This window comes from Cupressus sempervirens, chromosome 5 (genome assembly GCF_028749045.1).
Source record: "Cupressus sempervirens isolate cs-2001-9-10 chromosome 5, ASM2874904v1, whole genome shotgun sequence".
NCBI classification, from domain to species: Eukaryota; Viridiplantae; Streptophyta; class Pinopsida; order Cupressales; family Cupressaceae; genus Cupressus; species Cupressus sempervirens.
In genome coordinates this window covers 701,183,294-701,194,135 of record NC_143122.1, presented here as the reverse complement: position 1 = coordinate 701,194,135, position 10,842 = coordinate 701,183,294, and the positions used below count along the sequence as shown (strand labels likewise).

Here is a 10,842-nt window from a genome sequence, read left to right as displayed (position 1 = left end):
CCCGCCTAATTCCTGCAACCAAACAAGCTTGAATGTTTTTGGAATTAATTGTATCACAATTTTTTTCATCAACTTTTTGATTCTTGCACAATTCAATTTTGGCATATACCTATTTGGAATGATTTGTGTCATTAGCGAATGACTTCTTAGTTAGGCATATGACAAATTGCGCACACAGTCTACATCATGCATGTCATATCCCTTTGTATGCAAATAAACTATATGATTTCGTGAGCGGTTAAAATTGAAGGGCCGGATCAACCCAATTGTCTTGCACTTGTAAGAAGCTACGACAATTGTCTATCGCTCATCAGAGGTCATTCATATCAAATATGAAATGCCTTTGGAGTAATTATAATTGTGGGTTGTTTAGACCATTCTATCTACCTAGAAGTACCTTAACACTTTATTCAATATACGAGAGAGGAAAAAAATTCTAGCTTAGGGGAGAGGACCCAATACTTGAATGCGTTCTAATAGTTGTGATAAGAGTTGTTGACTTGATACCTCCACTTACTGACTTAATGCTCAATTTTTTTGACAACATTGTACCAATACTTGTGACTATAAAGTTGTTAGTACAATGATGACTACTCAAAATTGAATAAAATGTACCTTTAGCTATAAAAATTAACCAATGATGTGATGCCACATCAGCTATGCAAATATGGGTACCCTCTATGCACGACCATTGGTCTCCCTTTTTATTTGGCCTTTTTGGAAAACTTGACAAAAAGAATGTTGATGTGGCATCATAATGAATGATGTGGACTGTTGTAAAAAATTGAGTGATTTAAAATTTATATATAATATTTTGATAAGCGTAAAGTTAAAGCATAGGTCCTCTCGCCTATCTAATTTATAAAAATACATTTTGTAACTACGATCAAAGTATGAATACATCACTCAACTTTCCTCTCTTCTTCTGGGAATTCCATCTCTCTGACCTCTTGCTCTGCTGCTTCCTTCCGATGTCGCAGAGAATTGCCCTTCGAGTCACTTTATATTGCTATGTCTTTGCTGCCTAGTTCTATGCAACCTTGAATTGCTTAGCAGCTTATGGAGGAGTTCAGACGCTACAAACCTCAGTCATCTCAATTTTCCCTCTGCGAGAGAAGAATATTCGATGTTTTCCTGAGCTTTCGGGGTCCCGATGTGAGGAAAACCTTGGCTGATCATCTTTACCAATCTCTGTGCTCTAAAGGATTGCGTGTCTTTACAGACAGTGAGGAATTGGAAAAGGGTAAAGATATTGGTTGGAGTTTGCAGCAGGCCATTCAAAACTCTACCATCCATATACCCATATTTTCCCCTGATTATGCCAGTTCAGTGTGGTGTCTCCGAGAGGTCTCTCTTATGTTGGAGCTTAACTGTACAGGAGCGCACATTATGATACCTCTCTTTTATAACGTGGAACCCTCACATGTCAGGCATGCACTAGGTTCATATGCTGAGGCTTTCGATAGACATCACACTCAAGGTCGTTGTAGCCCACAGGTGATTCGAGACTGGAAAAATGTGCTGCATAAAGTCGCTTGTTTATCTGGATGGTCTCTAGAAACATTCTCCGGGTATTTCTCGTATTTCCTGTTACTGTCATTTTTATGAATCATAGCTATGTAAGAAATACGGAATTCATGTGTTGTGGGATGTGGCAGGTACGAAGGGAAGCTTGTGAATCAAGTGGTGGAGGATGTTGTACACTCTTTGGATTTGGGAATGCAAGATGTGGCCCAATACTCTGTTGGACTCAAACCCTGCATAGAGGAATTGCGAGAGTTGCTGAAATTGGGCGATGAGAAAATTGGTAGGCTTACCCTTGGTATCTTGGGCATTTCCGGTCTGGGTAAAACAAACTTGTCAAAAGCCCTCTATAACGAGGTCCGTCACCTTTTCAACGCTGCTTCTTTTGTATCTAAGGTAAAGCTTGAGGACTCCCGCCATTGCCTTATAAAGTTGCAGCAACAGATCCTCAAGGATCTCTTGAGAACTAAGATAGAGCTTAATGATTTAGACCATGGAAAAATTGCAATGAGAATTCGCTTGGCTTCCCTAAAAGCACTGGTAGTCTTAGATGATGTTGACAATGTGCAACAGTTGGATGCTCTGATGGGTGACTGGTTTGGAGAGGGAAGCAGAATAATCATTACAACACAAAATGAACGTTTGTTGAAGGTGCGACAAGTTGATGTGATTTACCCCATGAGAGGACTTGAGGTTGCTGAGGCTATGGAGTTGTTCTGTTGGCATGCCTTTCGCAGAGAGAACCCGAAGAGCGGTTATGAAGATACGGCAGAGAGAATTGTGAAAACTTGTTCGGGTCTTCCTCTGGCTCTGGAGATTGCAGGTGCAGATCTGTTTGGTAGAGACAAGAATAGGTATTGGCCTGAAGTCATGCACAAACTCGAAACTGTCGGCCACGATTCTGTCTTTAAAACCCTCAGAATCAGTTACGATAATCTGGGCCCTGTAGAGCAACACATCTTCTTAGACATAGCTTGCTTGTTCGTTGAAATTAAGAGTAGGGACTTCGTTTCGAATAGGGCTTTCAGCAAGGTTTTTTATGTTAGATTCTGGAATGCTTTTGGTTATGATTCTGTGTTTGCAAGTCTTGAAACACTTAAAGAGAAGGGACTCATTGTAATGCACGAGCACAGATATATTGAGGGCAAGGATGATGATGTAAATGAAGAGGAGCACACTGATCACTACTTTTGTGAATTTTCCATGCATGATCAGATAAGAGACATGGGTAGACGAATTATTCTAGAGGAGTCGTTGAACGATCCAAGCAAACGCAGTAGAGTTTGGCGGGAGGAGGATATACGCTCTCTAATGGCTGCTACTGCCATCCAGGTAATATTCAATGGTTCATCATCTGTTTCGAACTCTCTAGGACTAAGTTGTTTTTCAGATTTGCATTTAACATTGCAAGCTAAACTGATATATAACTGAAGAACTACGACGGAATAACTCCCACCTTTTTTGTCTGGCTGTGCTTGCTTTTTCTTTTGGGTTTTGTAACTGCAGGGTTTTAGAAAGTGAATTTATTTTGTCCAAATAATTATCTGGGTCTAGAGGTTTTTGTTGAGTTTTAAAATTGCAGAAAAAGAAAAGAGAAATCTGAATAACACAAACACACATATCCAGAAATCTTACACGGACTAAGAAGAACATGAGATTTATAGTGGTTCATCCAAAACTGGACTATGCAGAGGATATCTCTATTACTTAATCTGTGTTACAATATTGAAGATTTAACATATTGTTTTTCACAGTACTTTCCAAGCACATACCATGGAAGAGAAACGAGTGGAATATTGACAGTTAACAGTTTATAAATGAATAAAATGATTGGACTTCACTGACAGAACTGTTACCAACGGAACCTTTACAATCTCTCACTTGTAAGTCCAATCAGTACTGCGAGCTGCACAGAGATATCCCTCACTTGATCTTTATGGCTATGTCATCACGATTCCAAGATAAGCTCTACATAATTCAAACCTATCCCTAGATACAACCTTTGTTAATGCATCTGTCTGATTAACTTTAGCATCACTTTTCTCAAAAGAATGATGGATGAATGATATCTAGTCTCTATATGCTTTGTGCGACTATGGAAAGCTGAATTTTTACTATTTAGCCAAATGAATGACATTCCTACTATCACAGAAGGAGTGAAATTAGATTGCTTACGCCCCAACTCTCTGAACAATTGTTGTAGCTATATCATCTCTTTAGCTCCCTCAGTGAGAGCAATGTATTCAGTGTCAATAGAGAAAATAACAACATCTTGTTGCTTATGAGAGGCCCAGTTGATCGCTGCCCTGATGAAAGTAAACACACAGCCTGTAGTAGATCTCTTAGCTAAATCTCTAGCTATATCAGAATCAACATAGTTACAAAGATGAGTATCCTTGGCAATAAAGTGCAATACATAATAAGAAGTACTTTACAAGTACTGAAGAATGCACTGAACTGCTTGCCAATGAGATTTTCCTAGATTACTCATAAAACTGCTCACAACTCCCAATGCACGAGTGATATCCAGACAAGTACAAACCATGGCATACATAAGGCTGCCTACTGCAGAGGAATATGAAACACTATCCATCTCATTCTCTTCTTCCGGAGTTGAAGGACACATCACAAAAGAAAACCGAAAGTGAGCAGCCAATGGAGTAGAAATGGATTTGGCATGACATATTAAACTTGTCTTAAACTTTTTAAAATATATTTTCCTGGAGATATCCGATTTCCTGTTTTTGTCTGTTTCTGATTATATCCATCCCAAGAATCCTCTTCGCTACCCCTATGTCTTTCATGGAAAAATGAAGAGCCAAATGCATTTTCAAATCATGGATAACCTGCACACTATTTCTGAACATATCATCGACATAAAGTAAAAGAATTACAAAGTCATCATTTTGAAGACACATGGATCTGATTCGCAGCAGTTAAAATTTTGTTTTGAGTTATAAAACTTTCGAATTTTAAGTACCACTATCTCGGGGCTTGCTTAAGCCCATTCAAACTCCTCTTCAACCTGCAATACAAATGCTTTAGTCTCTGTTTGACAAAACCTGTTGGCTGCTCCATATATGATTCCTCAATATCACCATGAAAAACTTTGTTTTGACTTCATGTTGCTCAAGCTCAAGATCCTAAGCAGCTGCCATATCCAAAACGAAACAAATTGTTTGTATTTTTACACCTAGTAAGAAAATTTCATTACAATCAACGCCCTTTTGTTGAGCACAAACTTTCATCACTAATCTGGTTCTGTATCTCTTTCATCCTCCATCTTCCTCTTTTAACCGGTTAACCCATTTATTTTTCAAAGCTTTTCAATTTGGTGGAAGTGGAACCAAATTCCAAGTTTGATTGGCTTTTAGGGAATCCAAATTATTATTCATTGCATCCATCCAATGTACTGATTTAACATCGTTACATGTTTGTTTCAATGTTTGAGGCTCTGCCTGATCATAACACAAAGAAAACAACAACTCATAATCATCAAATTTACACAGGCCTTTTTGTTCTCTAGTAGAGCTTCGTAGCTGAATTCCCTGTTCAATTTCTTGATGTGCGAATGTCACCAAGTCCCTGTGTATGTTCAACTGTTCGATGTGGATGTGGAATTGGAGCAGAAATATGTTGGGCTGCATTTGTAGGAAATTTTATCAAGACCTTGAGGAACAATGAGGTTTTGGTCAATGACCGAAGAACAACAATGATAAGTTGCTGAATAGGTGTGGCAGCATTTGTAAGAGGTTGCATATGCGAGTGGGAAGGCTGGGTGCGTGGGTTGGGTAGAGTGACTTAGTCTACATTGAAGGGAGTGTGAGGGGTGTGGATGAAACAGAGCATCATGCTCTGTAGCAGCTATATGGTCCAAAAACAGGTTGGGCAGAGTGTTGATTGGGTGAGACCACGCAGGATAAAGGTGGAGTCTGTGGGTGTGGAAAAGTAGAAACTGCAGGCATGTGTATGCTCTGCTGCATGGGAGAACAAATGGGGGACATAGTAAACAGAGGAGTATCCTTTGTTCTTGATACCGCTGAGGAAGAGGTACCACAAGTGGTCAGCAGTGTATGAGTTACTGATGGTGCATTAACTAGAGGGGGCTGGGATATTAATGGAAGGGGCATTGAAGTAGTAATATAAGAGGTATGAGAAGACAAAAGCCCAATAGTAAAGGGATGAAAACTCATAGTGGTTCTCTTAGAAGCAGTAGTACCAGGGGTTGTAATTGTGCCATTATCAAACGTATCAAATTGAATAAGAGTCATTTGAAGAAAGACTTTGAGTTTTTAGACCTAAGAAAGATTTCTTATTGAAGACAACATCCCAAATATGAAGCACTTTATAAGAAATTGGATTCCACAAACAAAAACTGAATTGATCTTCACCATACCCCAACAGAATGCAACTCTTAGGATTTAATTACAATTTCATTCGCTGTTCTTTAGGATTGTGAACATAAGCATCACAACCAAACACACGTAGGTGATTGAGTGAAATTCTTTTCCCAAGCTGCTGTTCTTCCAGAATATCAAAATTGAGATGAGATGAAGGAGCACAGTTGATTAAATAAACCACAACATTACATGCTTCTGTCCAAAATTCTTTCCCCAAACCAGCATTGGAGAGTATACACCGAGCTCCTTCCTAAATAGTCCGATTCAACCTCTCAACTGCACCCTTTTTTTAAGTTGTAAAGGAAATTGTTTTAATCTTGTGAATCCCATTATCTGCACAAAAATCTCGAACTCCGAAGAGTAAAACTTGCTACCATAATCAGTTAATAGACATTTGATTTTCTTTCCAATCTGATTTTCAGCCATAGCCTTCAAACTTTTGAATTTGGAAAAGACCTCTGTTATCTTATTCAATGTATGTTTCACCTTACCAACAATATCACATTCTCTTTGTTATCTCCAAGGAAAACCTTGCCAAACATACCTTCGTGATAATTTGTGAAAGCACTCCAACATGGAGTAGCATGAAGGAAGCACTCGAATTGAGAACCCACATACTTGCATTTTTCTCACTACTTGTGAGAACCAAAACTCCCATCATCTTTAGCAGCTACGATATTTACACCATCATCTATCACTTTATTTTTGGGCCTTTTTATAATTCCAACATTGCCTTGTTGTGTGTCCTAGTTTATCAGAAAACCAACAAGTACCATTTCTGCCTATAGATTTTTGAATGATGTGTAGAACTGGACCTGCCATTCTTGTTATTTTTGCCTCTTTTGCGACTTCTATCTCGATTGCTTGTTTTCATAGAATTAATGCATCACTGGAGGAAGATTCTTGATTCTAACTTTGCATGACTTTTCTGAGAAGTGTAGTCGTTGTAACCTCATCGAATTTGAATATGCTTTTGGCAGTGACTGAAGTGCTGATTGCCATTACTACCCCTTTCCAACTGTTTGGTAGTGAACGTAACAATAAAATAGCTTTTATCTCATCATCTAGAGGTATGCAGACTGAAATCAATTGAGAAACTGGAGTACTGAACTTACTAAGGTGATTGGACATAACCCCACCTTCTTTGATTTTCAGATTGTACAACTTTTTCATTATAAATACCTTGTTCGATGCTGATGTTATTTCATATAATGAAAACAAATTTCCACAAAACTCTCACATTGTCTTCTCTGCTGAGACATTAAATAACACCTTACTTGAGAGTCATAGACAAATTGTTTCTCTTGCCTTTAGATCGAGCTTCTTTCACTTGTCGTCCATTAAGGAACCTTGACCCTTTGCTTTACCAAGCATTGCGGGTGCCAGATCCTGCTCATGAGCACTGATTCCATTTGCACTTTCCATAACCCAAAATTCTGCTGAGAATTTTCTCAATTTTCCATTTGTCAACCTCATCCATGAGGCTGAGAAGCTTTCACCGATTACAAGAAAATCTAATCGAGCTCCCCAACTCTGATACCAATTGTTGAGTTTACAAATTGCAGGCAGAAAAAGGTGAAATCTGAGTAACACAAACACACTTATCCAGAAATCTTACACAGACAAAGAACACAAGATTTATAGTGGTTCATCGAAAACTAAACTACCTCCACTCTTCAAACAGAAGATATCTCTATCACTTAATCTCTGTTACAATACTGCAGCTTCAGCATATTGTTTTTCATAGTACTTTCCAAGCATAGAACCGTTTCAGTTTTTTGAGTATGTCTGGAAAGACGTTTTGGGACAAAAGAGTGCATTTTGTTTCATTTACTACAGTTAAAACCTTGCTTAGTTTTTGTAGAATCACGTATAATTTTCTTCTGCTTTTAGTGCTCAACTTTGGGTCTCTTCTGCAGATCTGAGTACATACTGTCATAAACTCCATTTGGTTTTGCTAAATGATGCGGTGCCTTCAATCTTAAACAGGAAAATTCAAGTGTAGAGGGTCTAATGTGGAGAAGGCGTATGGAGCTTGAACATTTAGATGCATTGGTCCCATTGCACAAGCTGGGATTCTTGCTGTGGTGGGAATTGCAGGTCGAGACTGAGATTAAAAGACTACCTACAAGCCTAAAATATCTGGTCTTATCTGATTGCCAATTGAAGGATTATGATCCCCAGGTCTATTTTTCTGCTCAAATTTTAGAGTAAAAATAAACGACAAAGTAGTATGCAAATTATTCATTGGTTTGCAGGGATAATAATTTTGTACATGGATCTCAGCATACTATTTGTTCTGATAGATGGTTGGAACAGAGAGCGGTAGTGACATCAATGGATCATCTGTTCTTCCTTCTGTTTTGCCAAAATCTGCAGCCAGTATAGAGAGTCGCGGTGACAGGAATTCGCTGGTAAAGTTGCAAATAAAAAGGATAGCTAGAAATCTAAAACATATGGCCTCATCGAAGACTCGATTGAAGCAGAGAGATCCACAGGTTAGTTACTCTGCTCAACAATCAGGAAAAATATAAAGTTAGCTCTGTCTTTGCGCCGATTTTTAATTCGAACGACGTCTCACAGCTCCTTTTGTTCTGACAGATGACTGGAAATAGTAGCGGCAGAGACAGTACTGAATCCCCTGCAAGTGCCCTTTCCTCTGTCCTGCCTGACTCCATAGCCCAACTCAAATATTTGAGATACCTTGACATGAGCGGCACCAAACAGAATCGTCTTCCTGAAGAAATTTGTGAAATTCAGTGCTTGGAAGAACTATATTTAAGCAGATGCAATTTAAAAGCCCTACCTGAAGCCTTTGGAAATCTTATCAAGCTAGAAATCCTTGACGTAAGTCAGAATTTCTTGTCAGAATTTCCACCGAGTTTTGGACGTCTGAAATCTCTAAGGAATCTAGAGATGGCCTGGAATGAACAACTTGTAGCATTTCCTACGCTTCCAATGCGCCTCATTACTCTCGGTGCCAAAGGGTGCTCAAAAGTGCAAACAATATCCCTAACAGCACATTTGCTGCTTTTGAAGACTATGGATTTATCTCATTGCAAAAGTCTCACTGGGCTTTCAGTACCGGTCACATGCCGCTCTTTGAGAGATCTAAAACTAGATGGATGTAAGGAACTTGAAAAATTAGAGGATCTTCCCGAATTTCTCGCCTCTATACGTACTTCTGGATGCTCAAAGTTGCAGACAATTAACTTCAATAGGACGTCTGTCTCGTTATCCGTACCTCAGAAGGCTTCTTATTCCCCGGATACTTTATTTGAAGGTGCCGGGTTTTGTTCTGCTCCTGCCGAAACTGATTTTTCCAAAATTGAGATGAAAGAGCTATGCATGATAGGCTGCGAGAAAATTCGGCTAAATGTTTACCAGTTACTGAAGGTACGTTTTGGGCATTGGCTTTTTCTTCGATTTTCTGACTCTCATTTTTTATGGCAATGTTTGTTTAGGCATCAGTTTGGAAACTTGGTTTTTTTTTGTTAACTCTCTTTTTGTAAAAGTTAAATCTGATGGCTCTAGCCATTTTTATGGTGTCTAAATTCGTTAATTGTTCTTGCACAACTAAAATAATATCCTTAGCAAATATTGGATTTAATTATTTTGCAGAGAGGGGGCAATTGTCGACGCAAAATTTATAATCTAAAAATATGTAGACGAGCTTTCCAAAGAAAAATACAGTTTCCCGTAGATAGTGAGGTTAATCTCCAGATTTTGTTTGAATGATAGGCTTTTCCTCGTTTGGAGCGACTGGATTTGTCACTATCATCTGAAGTAGCCGGTGAGTCTCAACCTCTTATAGGTCAAAAGAATCTCACGCTGCACAGTTGCAATTTATGTGTAGCAATTTTCTTTTGCTTGGAGGTAACAGGAAGGGAGACTGCCCATCTTCCTCAGATCGATGTGCTAATGACATGTTTGGACGACTTTGATGGATCCCTAGTTTCCAAGGCTTTTCACGTCCCTTCACGCATGAAAGGAGATGAAAGTGGAGAGAATATCATGCGAGTATGCATCTGGGATACAGAATCAGTTATTAAAGAGGGTACGGCGAGTTGTTCATACTCTGTACATGATCGGCCATCACAATATGGGAATCATGTGTTGTTAAGGCAAGTGGAATTTCTCGCCTTGGAAGAAAAAGCTATTTCTAAAAGTGCAAGACAATTTCTACAAAATCATCAACTGTTGCCCCCTTTTGAGGATATTTTTACAAAATCATCAACTGTTGCCCCCTTTTGAGGATATTTTTACAAAATCATTAACTGTTGTCCCCTTTAGAGAATATTAAGTCCTTTTGCTAAGATTTGGCTGGCTAAGATAGATGTTGGCCATAAATGATGATGGAAGAAAGTTGGAAGAGTAATATCCTTTTGAGATACTTTTATTATGGAGGAAAGCTACACTCTTTCATAAATTGTATAAGTTAAATAATATTTTCAAATATTTTCTCATGATAAATAGTTATATATTTTTTTATTATAAAATCTAAATTGAAAATAAAAACAAGAGTTTATTATATTTTCATATATTTAAAAATATTAATCTACAATATTTTTACATTATGTTATTTTTATTTACATCTTGTTACTAATGATTATCTTTCTTCAATTATGATGAATTGAAAAGGTCTTTCTTGAAGTGTTTAGGCGATTTGTTGATTTAAGATGAATTATGTTTTCTTTTTTAAAACATGAAGTATCAATCACTCTTCTCCTTAGAATTCATACTTCCTCTCTTTAGACAACAATGAGTTTCCTGAGTCCTTGAGAGTTACACTTCTTAGGGAGCAAGTTACTATTCTATATCTCTTTGCATTTCTAGTAAATTCAACATCACTACAATTATTATACATATTTGATCAATTAAATTAACAAGATGTTCATTTTATTTTAAAGGTAGACAT

The 10,842-nt window shown here is 38.0% G+C and overlaps 1 protein-coding gene across 2 annotated transcripts; it reads left to right on the top strand.

Moving 5' to 3' along the window:
* The first annotated feature begins 882 nt into the window (after positions 1 to 882).
* On the top strand, positions 883 to 10,423 carry LOC149557924 (disease resistance protein Roq1-like). 2 transcript variants are annotated; one of them, XM_089832378.1, is made up of 6 exons: positions 883 to 1,571; positions 1,659 to 2,856; positions 7,914 to 8,108; positions 8,231 to 8,422; positions 8,526 to 9,320; positions 9,666 to 10,423. In XM_089832378.1, exons 1-6 carry the CDS (start codon positions 1,060 to 1,062, stop codon positions 10,176 to 10,178), a joined length of 3,405 nt encoding a protein of 1,134 aa, XP_089688504.1. In that variant the 5' UTR covers positions 883 to 1,059; the 3' UTR covers positions 10,179 to 10,423. The 2 variants fall into 2 exon arrangements, with proteins under 2 accessions (XP_089688504.1, XP_089688505.1); XM_089832379.1 differs by having other exon boundaries at positions 889 to 1,571; positions 9,546 to 10,423.
* Positions 10,424 to 10,842: the final 419 nt, after the last annotated feature.

Excerpts from the sequence above, each read along its gene's own strand:
- LOC149557924 (XM_089832378.1), top strand. The coding sequence starts at position 1,060 with ATGGAGGAGTTCAGACGCTACAAACCTCAGTCATCTCAATTTTCCCTC. Across the intron at positions 2,857-7,913 it reads TGGCTGCTACTGCCATCCAG|GAAAATTCAAGTGTAGAGGG; the intron begins GTAATATTCAAT and ends AATCTTAAACAG. Across the intron at positions 8,109-8,230 it reads TGAAGGATTATGATCCCCAG|ATGGTTGGAACAGAGAGCGG; the intron begins GTCTATTTTTCT and ends TTGTTCTGATAG.